Below are 18,504 nucleotides of genomic sequence, written 5' to 3'. Positions count from 1 at the left end.
TAAAACCCCCGGCGCTCCGCGGGTACCCGCCGGCTCGCCATGAAGCTCCTGACAGCAGCTTTGCTTCTGCTGTTCCTCGCCATGTGCTTCGCCAGCGCGGAAGGTAAGTCGGTTCATTCCGCTTATTCCCGGGGCTTGCTTTCCCAGCGATTTTCCTTTGCCTCTTGCCAGCCTTGAGCTGGATCTTGGCTGTCCCCTGCGCGCCGGACAAAGCGATGCCTTGTACCCGCGGGGTACGGCAGCTGCGAGCGTTTGGAAGGTGGCAGTGGAGGTAAAACACCCGCAGCAACAAAGTTGTGGCTTGATCGCGAGCCCCAGCTGACGGCGCGGGGGGGCACGCCGCGTTATTCAGGAATATAGCTCAAATACCTCCTCCGAAAGCCAGGCTGGGGTGCACAGGGAAAATAGAGCGGAGCTGGATGTGATGCGGCAGCACGAATCGCACCGGGTGTGCCAGTGGGCATTTTCTGCCGTGCACAAAAGCGATGGTTAAAAACCACTCGGCTTTTGTCTGGCCGCGAAGGCGCCGCGGCATCCGCGCGAGGAGAAATGACTGGGAGTCCTACAAAGTCCAAGAGAGACGCGAGCGAACGGGAAAGTCGCCGAGGTGTTCGTTCGCCTGCTCAGTTTAAAGCGAGCTCCAACTCTTTCGTTTCCTTTTGTTAAATACAATTCCATTTAGTCACAGCAGGTGCACTTTAAAAAGCTCTTTACTATTTACTAAGCCTCAGAGCATACACAGCGCTCTAAAACGTATTTGCCAGAGAGCCACTGCCTTTTCCTGGGAGATAGCAGAGAAAATATTACTCTAAGCTCAACAGCATTACAAAACTGAGCTTTTCCCACGGAGGCTTGGGAGCCCAAACGAGTTTGTGTGCGCACGTCGGCTGGCGGGGAAGGGACGCTTGGTATGCAGGAGGCTTTGCAGGCACATGAGAAAAATCCTTTCTCTCGTAGGCGTAAAGTGCAAATGTTCAAGGAAAGGTCCTAAAATAAGATTCTCTAACGTGCGGAAACTGGAAATCAAACCGAGGTACCCGTTTTGCGTGGAAGAGATGATTATGTAAGTTTTCCCTCATTTATTGCTTTCTCCTTCCCTATCAGCTGAATGGCTTTACCTTACACTGCAAGTTCCTTCTTTGTTCTTTGTTTTTCTCACGCCCTTGCATGCTAATTTCTGGGAGTAGTCATCTGCTGCCTCGGATGCAATAAAACCTGCAATTCTGACCAAAAACCCAGCTATCGGTTTTCAACATTTTTTTTTTTTTTTTTAAACTCAAAGAAATATTTACAGCACAAGTAGCAATGAAAGGAGAATCATTAGTTCAAGTGGCGATAGGGACAAATCCCACTCCAGGCTGCCTGGTGTAAAATCCAGAACTATTTACTCGAGTGATTTGGGGCGTGCAGAATAAGAACACGAGCAGAGCTCGGGCCACGGTGGTTTTTGCAGGGAAGCGTTACCCCAGCCAGAGTCAGATTTTCGCCTGCGTTGTAGCAGAGCCACCCCCTTGCATTCGATGGGGTTCCCCGGCGCGTGAGGAGACGCTTTCCTCCCAGCCTCACCACAAGCCGTGACATCGCCCAGTGATGCGGTGACAAACCGAACCGGGGCAGGTACAGGGGGTTGGACATCTCTGATGACTGGCTCAAAAGGAGGGGTGGTTTTTTGGGGTTTTTTTTTTTTTTAGATTTTAAATATGGGTGGTTGGGGGCAAGGAGGGGGTGTCTGCCCCATTTTGGATATCCCCATCAAAGCACCATCCAACCAGCATGTGGGGCTGAATGAGGATCAGAGGGGCAGATCAGCCAAGAAGACTGCGCCAAGCCCCTCTGCCACCTGCAAGGGGGGAAAGGGTCCCCAAAAGCAGCTACGCCCCCCGAACACCAGGGACGGATTTACTCCAGCGTTTGTGCTCCCTCCCTGAACAGTTGCCATTTGCTTAATCTTAGAAAGGTGCTTTAACAGCAGGATCTGAGCCCCGTCCTGCCAAGCCGCGTACCACCTCCGGTGCTCTGACATGCCCACGGGGCCAAATCCTGCCCATCCGACTGGCAGAAACAAGGAGATACCACGGGAGCCTGATCCTGCCCATGCAGAAATGGCTCGCCAGGTTCGGCGGAGGGCGTATGGTGGAGGAACGGAGAGCCACGCTTCCTTAGGCTTCCTCCAGATTTACAGCAGCATCGCTGTGAGCAATGCCGAGCTCGGGGAACATCAGACACCTCTTTGACACCCAGATCTGCGGACGGTGACCTGAACAGAAAAACGCTTGCAGAGCATCCCTGCCTGAATCAGTTCCTTGCAGCTTCACTTTGTTTGCTTTGACCTTTCAGTAGCAAAACGATGGTGTAGAGGAGCACTAACTCTTCGCATCCCACCCCGGGCATTTGCCCAAAAGCAACTGGTGGCCGGGGGGTATCAAATCTCATTCATGCAACATTTCACTTCCAATCAGAAAGTTGGGAAAGCTGGGAGGGCGCACAGTGGCTTTCCCAGCCGGATAGCTATGCGGGCGCCGAGCAATGCTATTCCAGCCCGGGGGGTGCAGGGGCTGTGGGGACAGAGCTGTCCCCTCGCTCTCCCATCGCCGCTGCAGGGCTAACCCACGGCCGTCACCGCCTTTCCAGCCACCCTAACACCGTCTGAAGTCAGCACTGAAAGCAAACTGAAATCAATGTTCTGAGAACCAACTGATCCGGGAGGCTCTAGGCAAGGCACAGAAGGGCTAAATTCCTGCAACTGGGTGTTTGGTGCTGCAGTGATCATCCAAAACGAGTTGTTGAAGCTGGGTCCCCTTCTGCCCTCCTCAAAAGCTCTTGTACCTTTTCATACAGCAGAAACACGATATAAATGATGTTTGGCAGAGAAGAAGTAGGTATGGGGGTGCAGTTTAGGAAGGAACGTGTCTTTGCCCCCCCCCCCCCCCCAGCAGAGCTGTGGTACAGGCAAGAGACAGCCAAACTGGGTCCTCAGTTTCTTCAAAACCTATCAAGATCTAGCAGTAATGGTGTGGGCATCTGCCTCCCAGAAAGAGGAAAAGCAGCAGAAATTAGGAGGGAGGTTTAACTCATTCTACCCAAAAGGATCCAACCCCCCTCCACATATTGCCCCATCCCAAAGAGGGGTGATGTGGTGGGGTGACAACAGCTGATGGGGAACAGGCGCCTCTGGGAGCCCTTCTCCAGGGACAGCCAAGGCGGGCAGCAGACCCTGCACCACCTTGGGATGAACGGACCAGAGCCAGGACCCTCGTGGCCCTGGGGACAGGGTGTTTGTAGGCAGAGGCGCAGCCCCACCACCCCTGCAGACAAGGTGCAGGGGGGCACGGGGCCATGGGGCTGCCTTGGGAACATCTCCTCTGCTGTCCAGCCTCCAGCAGCAAAGCAGAAGACCTGTGTGTGGTGTCAAAGCAACACACCTTAGCCTGAGATCAGCTCTGCTTGTTCATCAGAGAAGCAAACCACGCATCTCCTCCTTAGACTGCAGGCTCTAGTAAATCCAAAATTGTCCTCCTTCACTCATGGTGCACACTTAGGGTTTGCTTTTTTCCAGAGGTGCTCCTGCTCTGCTCCTCCCACGATTCAGCTCGTACATCACTTTCTGGAAGTACCCTTTATGGTCTGTCAGAAAAGAAATCCAAGCCCAGGTCTGGCATCAGCCAGTGCGGACGGCACAGCCGAGAGGGCGGCTGCTGGATGGAGAAACTTTGTACTGACCTCAAATCCCTTAAAATTCGCAAGCCTGTGCCTCCAGCCGAGGTTTGGTTTCACTCCCATTCAAAGCTATAAGAAAATTCCTCTTCTCACCTAGAGGGGCTCCTGAGAACGCCCTTGGAGCAGAGATGATCCATAGTTTTAGCAGTGACCCTTCCCTCTCCGATGCCTGCAGCCCCAGGGCTCTTGGAGACCTTCCACCGCCTTCCCACGCGCTGGGGAAAGGGCTGCATCCCCCCAGAAACCCCCCCAAAAGTCACACCTTGTCTTTTTGCAACTTCAGCTCACACCTGATGGAGGTGGAACAGAGAAGGGGAGCAGGAGAGAGGGTTAATTGAACGGAAGGAACTATTTTAACACCCTTGTGAATGGGAAACATGGCGAGACCCTTAGCTGGGCTCACACCGGCAACATGCAGCGTTTCGCTTCCAGCCCAGCACGTCCCCTCCGCACCGGGCGGCTGAGCTGGGAGCGGCTGCAAGGCACCGCTTCTCGTGTTAGAAGATAAACAGCCCCTTTCTGAACCAAACCATAAAGGAAGCCCATCAGCATGCACAGGTATGTCTGGGTTTCTGCCATCGTTTTACTCGTGTCTCTAGCGGTGTTTAAATAATTCCATTATAGGATTTTACTTAAACTGGAAACGGCGTTTCCCTGTTATGGATGGTATTTCCAGAAAATTAATAACTTCAATTAAAATTGTGAGGGTTGGTTTTTTTTTTTTCTTTTTCTAATCACAAAATTAATAACCAAAAGGGAAATCTGCTTGGGTTTGAGTCCTGAGAGGCGATAGCAGCCTTGACGTTTCTGCAAAGCCATCCTCTAGGGAAGCAGTTCCAGTCTCCCGTGTCAGAGCAACAGCAACGGCTCCCCTAAGCTCTCCGGGGGAAGCCTAAAATGACGGGAAGGCCTTTGCCATGCTCTGCCTCCCAGCACACCCTGTCCGGACAATAAGGGGACGCCAAGCCGCTGCTGATGGCAAGGAGGGAGGGAGCAGCCTGCGATCCGAGGAGGCTGAAGCCCCCAGGACTGCCTGCCTGGGGCTCAGAGCTAATCCACTGGGCACACAGGGACCCTGCCACGTGCAAGGATTTAAAATATTGCTGACAAAAAAAAAAAAAAAAAATTAAACCAAAAAAAAGCAGGGAAAAAAATAATCAATGAACCAGGTCTGACCTTTTCACTTGGATGCAGCCCGGTTGAGTGTCAGGGAAGCATCTCCTCATGCAAAGACCTTGTGGTTGCCTGAATGAACCCTAATTAAATCAGCTATTAAGCTCCAAAGGAAATATCTAACAGACAGGAGAGCAAAGCCACTGATTAAAAACAGTGGGCAAGTCTTCATCTGGTACAAGCCAGTATAACTGTGGGCAATACTGCACGGCACTGATTGACAGCAGCTGCTCCAACGTGATCGCAATAAACTCAAATATCTGCTATAACCCACAGAGCATGCAAACCTTCCCGCTGCCCGCCGGGGCGAGAGCCCCCGACCGATCCTGGCATCTCCCTGGATGCAGGAGCCGAGGGCTGGCATCGCCACCGGCATCTCCCCCGACCGCCGTAACCTGTGCTCGCTTGCCTTGCAGCGTGACGCTGTGGACGCGGGTGAGGGGGGAGCAGCAGCACTGCCTGAACCCCAAACGCCAGAACACAGTGAGGCTGCTGAAGTGGTACCGAGTATGGAAGGAGAAAGGCAGGTAAGTACGAATTTGCTCAGCGGGCGAGGGGGGAAATCCTGGTGGCAAGTTGGGCAATCGGCAGCGTTCAGGGGAACGCGCACACTGCGACTGCTCCATCCAGCACGGGGGATGTATTTCATTACCAAAATTACAGTTATAAATGGATGTTCTTGATGTTATTTCTTTCCTGCCACATGCAGCCCTCACTTCTATTTCAGGATTAGGCTGTTGCGGCTATAAATAGTAATTATTTTCTGTTAAACTATTCATCAGCTGATGTTCTGGGCTATTTACATACACTCACCTCGCTTCTACGGGTAAAAAGCCAAGATGAAAAGCTAAATTACTTCCACACGGTCACAAGGGAAGCAGTCAGCAGAGCCGGGAAGGGAGTGCCCCGTCACACACTTCAATCACACCGCCTCAAAGTCACCCATTTCTGATGACGCAGGTATTTGCCAGTTTTAAGGAGTGTATCATTCCCAGAAAAACAGTAACTTGCTGGTAAGAATCTCTGCCACCTTCTCCCTTGCAAAGAGGATTTTTTTTTTTTGCAAGCCATCAGTCATAGACAGAAGAGAGAGGGAGAAACGCGAATACCTGACGGTTGATGGCCAGTGGTGGTGTCCCTGTCTGTAATTAAGGGGAGCTGCCCAACTCCTGCCACCTCTCCAGCCATGGCCAAGGAAAAGCCTCCCCATGCAGCACAGTCCCACCAAACCCTCACCCTCCGCAACCGATGGGAAATTTGCTCCCCAAAATTGATCTCAAACAAAGCCAACGAGCAGCAAGCCCCCATCCCTGGGCAGGTCCAAGGGTGCCAGCGAGCTGCTCTGTTGTAAGGCTGTCACTGAGATGATGAAGGACGCTCAGCCCCAGGCCTGTGCATTCAGGAAAGGCGCAGGGTTCCCCTGCACAGACCCAGGGGAGGGATGCCCTGCACAAGGCTGCGGGGGCCAGGGGCCGTGTGCTGCAGACTGGCTCCTGGCTGCAGGGAACAGCTCCTCCATCGCCCAAAATACGGGGCAGCTCGAGGCTTCCCCGCAGCCCAGCCAGGGGATGGGGACTGTCCCCGCTGCCAGGGAGAGGAGGAGGAGGGATGGCGAGCCCAGCATCCCCACGCCTCTGGCACCCAGAGTTGCTTTGCCTTGCCCAGCACTGGCCACATAGCCCCCCCACATCACACCCGGCAGGTCCTGACCCTGCAAGCAGGGTAGCCGAGCCCAACTGCAGCTGAAGAAGTGGGAAGTGATTACTTCAGACATAAAGAACCTGATTTAAACCAAGCCCTCATAATAAACAAACAATTTGTCTGTGCCTTCAGCGCCAGCTGTACCAAACCCACTGATTTTCCCCCCAGGAAAAGCCAGGTAATTTAAATGTAAATGGAATTTACATTTAAATATAGTCCAAACACGAATCTCTTCCCCAAAACAGCATTGCCCCTAGTTTTCCCCATGCCATAGATGACCACTTCCATGCCTGCTCCCCAGCAGTGCAAGGATTTTTCAGCAAACAAGCCTGGCAGGTGCTCTTCTCGGGATGTAAACCAGAAAAATAATACCGCCTATAACATTATTCCAAAGATAACAGATAATAAATTCACCGTATCTACATACAACTCATCATATCAACATTTATATGCGAGACAGGGATTTTTCCAGTGGTTAAAGCACATTAGCAGATGGAGATTTCTTCATCATCTGTCTCCCGGTGATCCCAGCAGGGCACGTTACTCCCCGCACACCTGCAAGATGCAGCGGCATCAAAGCCTGAACCTCCCCTCCCAGACGCTTGAGGCATCGTAATCCAGCGACTATTGAAATCAATAACTTACTTTCCAATTTACTTAAAGGCTAAAAATTGGGTTCTGTTTTTTTTGTTGTTTGGGGGGGTTATTTTTTTATTGTTAATTTTTATTATTATTTGGCAGGCAGGGGTTTTTTTTGTCCATAGTTTAAACATCTTGCTCTTGGCTTCCCTTCTGTTCAGGGTTTATGAAGAATAAGAGGAAGGGGCGTGAGGAACGGAGCGGACTCCCTCAGCTGGCATAGGACTGGGCTCTGCAGCAGATTCTCTCTCTCTCTCACAGACATAAGACACAAATTCTATATTATTATAAAGCACTTTTTACCAAGGGTCAGTTTTTACATTTTATAGCCGCGTGCAAAAGGCTTCCAGATTCCACAAGCATCTGTTGCACTTCAGCTTTCACACCCGCCTGCTCCGTACTGCGATGGGGAAGAGTCCTGCTTTTCAGTTTCAAGAGGTTGGTTTGGGGGTTGGGGTTTTTGGTTTTTTTTCCTTTTATTGTTGCTCATTCATACTTCACGATGATCGCAAGCGAGCTTTATAAGCTCATTAGACAAACAGCAATGTTTGTAAAGGTGTCGCGCAGCTGCAGCCCTCGCCCTCTGGCAGCGGGGAAGCTTCGGTGCTGGGGGTGGTCGTCGCGTTTGCAGCCTCCGCCACGGCCGGGCAAAGCGGGGACCAAAGAGGAGCTGGCTGGGGAAGACGCCACTGCCACGCGGCGGCAGCGGCAAAGCGAGGTCCCTCAGCCCGGCGTCCGGCGAGTGGGAACGGCGCTCGCGTACCTCCTCCTCAACGGACTTGAGGTCTTGCTGCGGGGTGAAGCGTACCGCATCTCCCTCTTAACATTTCATCCATTAGAAAGCATTTCTAGGTCCTTTTTATTACTAAGAAAGTGTTTTGGGGTTGTTTTGGGGGTTTTTTTGGGTTTTTTGTTGGTGGTTTTTTTTTTCCCCCCCCACCTGAAGTTCTTACAGAAAGTTTGTGGCTTCAGTACTGAGACATTTTAAGCTATTGTGTATGATTCCCTAGATTTGTAGCAACAACAAAAATTTAAAAAAAAAAAAGCCTTTAAAAGGTACCTTTTTATGAAAAAAATGATAGGGAAAACAAATACATATAAATATGTTTTAGTCACCATACAACATACTCATTATTTTGAATGTAATACTTCAATGTTAAGCAGCGCATTCCTCTTTTTAAAATAACAAAACTACCTTTTCCTTTGTAAATACACTATAGGATGTCTCCCTGTATTACCTTTCTGTATAATGTACCGTACTGCTAAATTATCATATGCTATTTAAATGTTTGAAGTATTTAGAAGGTTGCATGCAGATTTCATATTTCTTTCTAAGACAAATGAAAAAAGTAATAAAAAATATATTTAAAAAAGCTGACAATTGCTCTTAAACATCCTTAAGCCATTAGGGAACTCCAGTAACTTTTTTTTTGGGTGGATGAATTAGTTTAGGGAAAAACACTGAATCGGAGAAGCTGGTTTGGAGAGATGGCATCTTGATGACACTGGAATTAGAAAACATTATTCCAGCCCAACATACTTCCCTTTCTCATGTCAGGATTTGGACTTCACCCAAATCTTGTTACATAAGGAAGGGCTACGCCACGCGCCTGTAGCCGCTAGGCTAGCGTTACGTTAAATAAATGCAAACCGACCGCTCTGAATCCACATAAAACAGAGTAAAGTGCAGTGATTTAGACAAGGTCTGGGTTAGGGAAGGGTGTACAGTGCAAGTCAGGCAACAAAAACCTGTGAGCCACCCCCTCCTCCTCTTTCTGTGCAGTCACTGCCCTCACCCAAAGGGAGGGATTTTGCACCCAGCAAGGCCCCTACGCCGCTTCCCGGCTAAAACAGAAGGCCACAGATAGGAAGGGTAAAGCCGGCCAGAGCTTAAGTGCATTAAAACCCCAGCAGGGGTTGCCCAGAGAGGGGGTGGAGGCCCCATCCCTGGAAGCATTCAAGGCCAGGTTGGACGGGGCTGTGAGCAACCTGATGTGGTTCAAGGTGTCCCTGCTCCTGCAGGGGGGTTGGGCTGGGCGACCTCTAGGGGTCCCTTCCCACCCAAAATATTCAATGATTCTATGAAAACCCACTGGTGCTCCCCGAGCCGCTCAGCTCTCCCTCCTGGCTGCTCCCAGCCCTGCAACCACCCAGGTTGGCGCGACTCCTGCGACAGTGGTCTTGTACTTTATAACCAAGGCAACGCCTGGCCTCAGCCCAGGGGTTTCTTCTGGTTCAGACAGAAAAAAAAAAATATATATATGCGCAGACATTATATACTTATTTACTGTGATAATACCCAGCCAGAGCTGAAGGAGAAAGAGCTGTTGGGTTTCAAAGTATTCTCCTATTCTGCACAAGGATGGAGCTATGAGCTCCAGGCTCCTATTAGTACAAAGCTTGAGAAAGATCCCAGAGTACTGGAGAAATTAAACCTCTGGGGATATTGACCACAAGGCGTTGCTTCAGGCTGAGCATCTGAACCCAATCTCCGGGCAAGCCCGGACCCGTGGGCTAGCCAAGCTGCCCCTCTCCCTTCTTGAGTCACATTTTAACAAAACCAGTAGTTTTTCTTTGAGGAGACTCAATTTCAACACACCAGCAGACTTGAAGAAAAGTTTTATGTTTATTTAGTGACTACTGGGCAATGCATTTCCTGGAACAGTACCGATACGGTTGCACAAGAGGCGGCCAACGCTCCGTTGGGAATGCCGTGCACAGCTCCAGCTGCCCAGACGCCGCACACGGTGACTCACCAGAGCCCCACAAATGACTCCCAGCTCTGGGTTTGGCTGCCAGACCAAAACCACCAGCAAACACTGGGCACAGAGGAAAACAACTGCATTTCTTTTTTTTCCCCCACACTTGTTAGAATGGGAGACTAAAGAAAAAGAACTGTTGGCTCCGACACGTGTATTCCCTTTAACCAGAAATCCGTGCTTCAAACAAAACAACTCTTGGAAAGAGGAACTGAAACCATGAAGAGCAAAAAACCAGTGACTCCAAGCTGGTTTTCCCAAGCCTGTTCAACTGCATCCCTAGGCAGGTTTGTGAAGTTCCCAGAAACAGGAGGAGCATCCCTCGCCCTCCCCAACACTGCAGTTGTGAAGGGAAATACCGTGCCAGAAGGTACCTGCCACACACAAAACATCAGCCACTTCCCTTCAGACAGAAATATCTTTGCTAAAGCATTTAAACATGTACACGTAGGCACCTCCTCCACCGAGATCTGGGCAGCAACCTTCAGGTTTGCTTTTGTTTTCCCCAGCAGACTGCAGGTTGCAAAGCCGCAGGAGACCACCCAGTCCAACCTCCCCAGTACACCGACCACACACTGGTGCTCTGAGACTGAAAACTTCAGCCACTGAAGTATGGTCCAGGCACACAGCAGCCAGCCCCCACTGCTCACCAGTCACCAATTTACCTTCCCAAGAGCTTGAACGTTTGAGGGGTGAGCCAGAGCCCTGCTGGATCCCGGGGTGCAGGAGCAGCACCAGCAGACCCCGCAGCTCCTTTACTCAAGCACTGATGCTGCATGGCAAGGATGCAAACCCTTCACAGATGCAAACCCTTCACAGATGCAAACCCTTCACGGAGCCTCCGGGGAGGGCAGTGGGCAACCGCTTCCCCCCGGCCCCCAGCCTGCAAAGCTGCTCCCCGGCACTCTGCGGCCAGGAGCGCCCGGAGGCAGAGCACCAAGCCCCACACAGGAGACCTCCACACGTCCCCCCCATCACCCCCTCCCCTGGGCATGGGGTTTCCACAGGCTGCACCCATTCAGAAACAGCGCTATCAGATTTTGTTGTAATAAAAGCACGAGGGTGAACCAAGCAGCTGCAGTGAAAGGACACAATAGCAGGGAGACCTGCCCTGCCTCTTCAGCAAGCGCGCTACGTGGGATTAGTAATGTTATACAGATCCTTTCACCACTTGCCTTGCACTTGTTCATATATGCTCTAGGTCAGCAATGGCCAAAAAGTTTATTAAGAAGCGATAGCTGCTTGGTGGTCTGTGCGACACGGCACGGTGCTGCCGGCAGCTCCAGCTGCCTGCAGTGCCCCAGCTCCCCCCAGGCTCCCCAAATCAAGGCAGGAGGCCATGCCAGATTGCTACACACATGGGGACCTTTCCTGACCACGTCCATGCAGTGGGAGAGCTGGCCCCACACTGACAAGGTTTCATCAGGGCCATGGGAGCGAACGCAGGGCTCGATGGTAAAGCCATCAGCGGGGCCTGGGGGTTTGCACTGGCCACCCCCAAGCCCAGGGTGGGAAGCTCAAGGCAGCGTTACGGCAACACAAGCACTCTCTGAGCTAACTGAACATCAGAGGTGGGGCCATCCTGGACCCACATTCATAGAGAATGGGAACAGATGCAAATAAAGAGCCACCACCCCCAGGACCACCATCCCGCAGCGATCCACAGGCAGGGAGCTGCGTCTGCCCATGGGCAAAGGGCCTCCTGTGGAACCTGACATCACCGAACGGGCTTTATGTGAGCCCAGAGCCTGCACGCTCCAGAACACACTTCCCTTTAGGGCAAAGGAAACACCAGACACACTTTGGGTATTGCCCTCCAAAGCCAGCTTCCAAAAATGAGGCATCTAAATCCAGATGCACATAGACCTCACTTACTCCAAATTGCTCAGCACCTTTGGAAGAAGGCAAGCTGGTCTTGGCTGAGTTTGGGCTTCAGATCCAGAGGGACGGGCAGCCCATCTTCAAAGCCCTGGCCACGCTGACTTCATGCCAGGGCAGCTCTCAGTTTTGGCTCTCCCCAGATCTGCCACACATAGCACTCATGCTGGAACTTCTTGTTCAGTTTGTTCCCTTCACCAGGTTGGGGTGCGTGTGGTCACAAGTGGGTTTGAGGGTCACTGTTTGCAGCTCTCGTTGGCTCTGTGTTTGTCCCATCAGAAACCCTCCGTGTCTGTTGTTCATTGGTTTCCCCCTGATCCTAAACCACAAAGAGACGAGCGCTTCCTGGAAGGTGCTCAGTTTGCCTGGAAAGGCTGCACCTTGTGAGCCCCCAGGTATCCTCAGAAGCAGCACACGGTGCTGGCAAAGTGCCCCAAATCAGATTTCCTATAATCCCTTTACCTGACGTAACCCAACCCCAGAACAGCAACTGGGATTGCCAGTGCCTGAGGAACTGTGGCTGCAGCTGCATTTGCAAGCACAGAGCTCCCGATGCTTACAATGACTTTTGGTGCTCGTAGGTATTGATACACATCTTACAGAAACCTTAATTATTTGCTGAATTCCAGGCAACTTGGAAAATCCCACAAACAGTTGTGCTTTCATGACACCATGTACTCTGGAAAGACCAACCCTCCATCCCTACAGACCGCCTCTGCAAATTTATAGGGAGAAAACTAAAAACCTGCACAAAATTGGGCCACCATTTGGTCATCATATCTCACGTGAAACTGAGGTAGAGTCATCATCTTTTTTACCCTCCAAGATTGCCTCCTTGGACCATCACCTCTACTGATCAGTGGCCCTGCCCAGGCAGCAATGAGATACGAGTCCCCAGTTCATCCAACAGGTATTCAATACACAGCACAGACCCAGAAGTTGGGGTTTGGGTGCTTTCCAAAGCATCCTTATTTCTATCAGCCAGCACTACACGAGACAAAGCTGTGGGAGATCAAAGGGCTGTTTGGGACACCCCAGCAACCCGGGGTTCAGCCCTGTTCCTTGCTCTCATCAGCCCCGCAGCACTTTGGTGTCTGGCAGCTCTTGGGCCATGGCCAGCAGATCCCAGCCCAGATGGCTGCTCTGGAGGTGGGGGGGGTGGAGGAAAAGCAGGGCTGAAAGAACATCTAGTGGCAACCAAAAACTTTCTCAGCCAGCCTCGAGACACCTCTACGTCCCTTTAGCTGTCTGCGTTATAAGCCAGCTTGGAGCCTGTTCGTTGCACTGGGATGCTTGGAACCTTTCCCCAGCTCTGAGAAAAGCTTCAACCATTGCATTTCCTTACTCAGGTATGGGAAATGCCACCAAAGCAGAGAAAACATGCAGTTTTATTTTGGGAAACCTGCTCAGAGGTTTATATAATCATTTAGCCCGTTAACATGGAACACGCACGCTAAGGGCAAAGAGGACAACCTGGCTGCCAGTGTGTCTACAGGAGCCACGTCCATCACACCAGCACAGGACACTGGATTGCAGCACAACCCCAGGAGCTTCCTTCCCAAGCCCCCTGCCCAACTCCCTTCACAAACATCAGGACCTCCTGCCCAACATGCCAAGCAGCATGGCTTTCTTGCCCAGTGCTTCTCCCTCCAGTTCTCCACCAGCTCTCCAGCAAGCCCAGGACCTGCAGGACCATGTGCGGCCACCATTCCCCAGGCATTGCATTTGGGTCCCGTCCTCAGACAGGACCATCTGACTTCCCAGCAGCAAAAACCACACATGCACGCTATCACCTTCAATGCCTGAAGAGGAGAACTTGCTCCCTCTTGCTAGGTATGACGAGCTTCACCCAACCATCAAACCAAAGCCAAGATCCCTGGGGGAACTGCTTTGTAGAGATGCAACATGCACCAGTGTTCATTTTCTGAACGCTGAGTGACAGGTTGTATTTCTGGTCCTTTTGCCGACCTCTGAAGCACTCAAACCCCCTCAGATTTTTCTCTTATCAACTCTCTGGGCAGAGATGGCCCTGTCGACACCCATGGAGGGCATCCAGCGCAACAGGAGCAGCTCTGCTGAGAGCAGGCAGGCGGGACCTGGGAGGCAGCAGTGACATGACATGAAGTGACAGGGAGGCAGGCAGCCAAGGCCTGGGAAAATCACCACGCCTGTGTTTTTGTTTTTCTTCCTGCACAACAAAAGGGGTTAGCGAATTCCTCTTGGATGGGTTTCAGACCCTCCCCCAAGAAAAAGAAGAAGAAAAAAAAAATCCTGCTGGTGTACGCTTAAGGCTGATAATTACAGGATTAATTATGATTTATTCCCATCATAAATCTCAGAGCAAGAAAAGGGGTTTGAGGTCTGCAAGATCTGCTGGATGACAGCAAGAAAACACAGCTCTAATTGCCCTTCTTTGTTGTGTTTAATTAAGGATTCTGCAGCAACTGATCTCTGTGTCTTTTCATGGTTAGAAACCTGCAAGGAAAAGAAAATCTTTCTGCAGAGCCACCAAGCGAAGCTTTGTTGGGTTACTAGGCACTAAGTGCGCTACCTCTGAACACTCGGGGCACCCAGAAAAAGAAGCTTATTAAAGGAAACGAATCACTACAGCAGGCTTTATTTTCTTCTCTTCCAGTAGGTTTCGGCGATTTTGAGATCACTTCTAAGCCCGGAAGAAATGTCTTTTGTCTTTACCCCCCAGCATTTTTGCCTCATTACTGCCCACTCCACTGTGGTGCATAAAAATCCGTCCCCGTCTCTATTACCTTCATAATTGCACCATTTACATTTTTCCTTGGGGTTTACCCCAGCTTCCTCTCTAAGTCCAGAAGACTTTTCACTTCTGCAAACACATCAGGAGAAACAAACCAGCCCGGAGCTCCTCAGCTCAGCTCCCTCCTCCTACCAGTAATTCCCAATCAAGCACCGCTCCTCCCCAACACGAACCAGTTTGCCAAGCGCTACCTCTTACATTCAAACTGTAAGTGACTGGCAGGGTGTTCCCTCTCCATTTTTATGGGTCAGCTAAAACAGTTTGCCAGGGAAATCCTGTTCCTCATTACAGTAATCAGTGTCGATCATCACGCCTGGCTCTGAGCGATGCCACCAGCCACCACTCAGCTCAGGCCGCCCGGGCTCTGGGAAGCTACGGGATAAAACTTGGGAAACAGAAGGCGCTTGGGACCATCTTTCTTGCAGAAAGCAATTGCGCTTGATAAGCACCTTCAGCTGAGGGCAGGACCACCATGAACTGCACCCCCCAAGGGAGCACCAGCAAGGAAGCAGAGGAGGTTTGGTGCTGCCCAGAAGGTAAAATCCCAACACTTCAACTGTTCAGAGCCACAAACTGGATAACAATGCCTGGAAAAGCCAATCTACAGAGGGAAAGCATCAAATATAGCCTTAAAAGAAAAAGAAGACTTCTTGGATTTGTCACGTCTGGGAAATGTCCTTTTAAGATCAGGAGAAAAGGATGGAGGAGGACAAAACCTGTACAGCACACAGGATGGAAACCACAACATCAGCAGCAGCATTTACTGAACCTTATCTGCTCTCAGGTGCTTGGCTTAGACCACAGAGCAAGCAGCCCAGGGTCCCAGCCCAAAACCCCTTGCTGGCCCTACATCGGCTCATGGGCACGGCCACGCACGCCAGAAGGGCCATTGCTGGGGAGTTCGATTGCTTTTATCATAACAGTTGATGACAGAAGCTGGAAAACAGCAAGCTCCAAAATCTGGGCTTGAAACACAAATCGAAAGACGTGGTTTTCCATGGGAAACCCAATTCCTTCCTGATTTCCTAGAGTTTCAGCTCCATGTCACCCGCATCACGATAATCCAAAGGGTTGATGGAACACCGGTTGCTGTGTTCCAAGGGCAATTACAGCCCGCTGTGACCAGCGGGAGAGGAGCACGGCTCCAGCGACTACACAGGGACCCCGAGATTCACAGTAACTCCCTGCAACTGCTCACTAGTCACACAGATCATGGAACCACGCAGGTTGGAAAAGACCTCCAAGATCAACAAGTCCAACCGTGAAATATATATATATATATAACATACATACACAAACATATTTATATACACACAAGTACATACAGTACTGATAATAGTCCTTTTCTTCACCCATCTTTATCTTTTTGGGATATATTTGATAGATATATATAACATGCACACACAAACATATTTATATACGCACAAATATGCATGATATTGATAATAGCCCTTTTCTTCACCCATCTTTATCTTTTTGGGATATATTTGAGAGATATCTATAACATGTATACACAAACATATTTCTATACCCACAAATATGCATGATATTGATAACAGCCCTTTTCTTCACCCATCTTTGACCTTATCTTTTCTGGATAACCCACTCTTTGCAGCGAGCCCCATTCCCTTTGCTGCCCGTAGCGACAAGAACGTTGAATTTGAGCGAAGCTCGCGGTGCAGAATAATAAATCAAACAGAAATAAAGACTGGCCCCAAAGCAAAGACCAGTGGTGAAAGAAGCCATTTTCCACGTCCTGCAAAGCCTGGGCGGGGGGGGCCCACTTACTCGAAGCAGGTACCCGGTTCCCAGCAGAGCCTCCGCGCAGGGGTCCCCGTCCCGGCCGCCGAGCAGAGCTGGCTCCGAGCTGCAGCTTGGTAAAGGCCGACACCTTGTGGAGCTTCCCATCACCTGCAAGTCAGGAAACTGGGGCTTTTCTCTTTTTTTTTTCCTGGCGAAGGCGGTGGGTGGAGTTGATAGATCAAGGGCTAAATTCCCAGCACCTGGCATGTAATGTGGGGGGAGGCCCGGGGTCATTAGCAGGTTACTGAAGACAAATAACACCAAACACTGAAAACTGTAAAAAACGAAGTCATAGCCCATTTGTTTCTGGAGGGGGGAAAAAAAAAATAACAAACGATTCTTTGGGATAGGAGCCCTCTGTAGATACATATGGCCCACAAGGCAGGTAATAAGAAGGTCAGCTTGTGAATGCTGCTTCTCTGCAATTTTGCAGCCCCATGGGATCCCCTCCTCTGTTTGCCCAGCGGGCTGGGAGGCTCAGAGCCCACAGCTGCTTTGGAGAAGCGGAGCTGCACCCCCTCCTGGGAGGTGATCCCCAATTCTCACCCGAGTAAATGGAAACGGGCTTGAGACCTGCAGCGCGTTAAACCTGAGGCGAAAGAAAAAACATTTCTTTGGGTTTCATCCAAGAGGCTTAAAGCCAAGGGACACCTATCATCTGAAGCAGCAGCACATTCACTTAATAATTAGCAGTTGCATTTATTTTACGATTTATCTGTGAACATGGAATTTATTGCCATTTAATACACGCTTAAAGGGGAAAAGAAAGCAGCATCCCCACAGCAGAGACTCAGTGTTAACACAGCAGCCAAACCTGCCTCCCCTCACTAGCCAAGTGCTCATTACTGTGCAAGTGCGTACAGCCCCAAGGAAAAAAAAAATAATAACCACTCACCTAGGACAACATTAACTTTCTCTTCATCGTGCTGCTCCACTGCCATTCTAATTCCCTGACTTTGTATTTATTTAGCATTTTACACCTTCAAGCTATTCTAAAACACATACTAGCAGACCTAAAACTTCAAGCTGCCCTAGCAGAAAAACATTCAGTAATTACAAGGGCTAATATATCCCTGTTCTTGCCACCCGACTGTGGGTCAGGCTCACCTGCGTACCCCAATCCTCCGTGCCCCCACTCCAGGCATAAAGCACAGCACCTGCAACATCTTCCCGCAGAATTTATCCTTCCCTCTCTGCCCAGTTCAGCTGCATCGTTAGCTACTGGTCCCAGCAGCTGCATCATTAGCTACTGGTCCCAGCAAACCCAGCACTGTGGACCCATACGCTGCCTGGGAGTTTTCAAGGGCTGTTACACTGTAGCTTAACACTATGCTTTTATTTTTCTTTTTGTACCCAGAGACATCATCATGAAGAGATGCCACTTGGATGTCAGTGTGATGGAGAGCATCACCTTCACCGTAGCTGCTTACACTAACAGGGGCTGATGCAGGCTAGAATTTAGGATGTTCATACCTGTGTGTTTGTCCCCGAAGAATGGGAACTGTAAAATATCTATTGCACGTACAACACTAAAGTAAAGAACTGCAAAGCAGGCCGGTTAAATGGGTAGCCAGAGGCCACCTAAGTCAATGCAATGTACTCCTTGAAATTCCAGAAAGCAGAGCAGATCTACAAGTTATTTACCATTTGCTTCCAGCTAAGTTTAATTAAAATTGTTTGAAAAACAGTGGACATCCTTCAGAAAGCTGAGTTGGTGCAGAAAACAGAAGAGGCTTGCTTTAAGAGGAGCCAGGGTACCACCTCCGGGGGTCTCACTGCAGCATCTGCGCTCAGAAGCCGCCAGACGTTTTCATTTCGACGCTTTCTACAAATCGTATTCTGCTTAAGCCAAACTAAATCTCTTCCTCCCTCTGCCCTGCCCAGAGCCCAGCTTTACTGCTTGGCCTCTGAGCTGCAAAGTCCATTTCCAGCCAGCTCCCCGCTGCCTGGCCAGTCCTGCCGGGCCCAGCACCAGCTCTGCGGAACTCAGCACCCACCGCAGCAGGAACAGCCCCAGGACCCCAACCCTCAGCCAGGAAAAGCTCTTCGTATCGCTCAGCC

General features: G+C 50.5%; 1 protein-coding gene across 1 annotated transcript; it reads left to right on the top strand.

Moving 5' to 3' along the window:
* The first annotated feature begins 39 nt into the window (after positions 1 to 39).
* On the top strand, positions 40 to 17,888 carry CXCL14 (C-X-C motif chemokine ligand 14). The gene is made up of 4 exons (XM_035897162.1): positions 40 to 103; positions 958 to 1,063; positions 5,307 to 5,417; positions 17,801 to 17,888. The coding sequence occupies exons 1-4, from the start codon at positions 40 to 42 to the stop codon at positions 17,886 to 17,888; spliced, it is 369 nt and encodes a 122-aa protein (XP_035753055.1).
* The last annotated feature ends 616 nt before the right edge of the window (positions 17,889 to 18,504 follow it).

This window comes from Egretta garzetta, unplaced genomic scaffold (genome assembly GCF_000687185.1).
Source record: "Egretta garzetta isolate BGI_Z169 unplaced genomic scaffold, ASM68718v1 scaffold147, whole genome shotgun sequence".
NCBI classification, from domain to species: Eukaryota; Metazoa; Chordata; class Aves; order Pelecaniformes; family Ardeidae; genus Egretta; species Egretta garzetta.
This window is presented reverse-complemented; position numbering and strand designations above follow the sequence as displayed.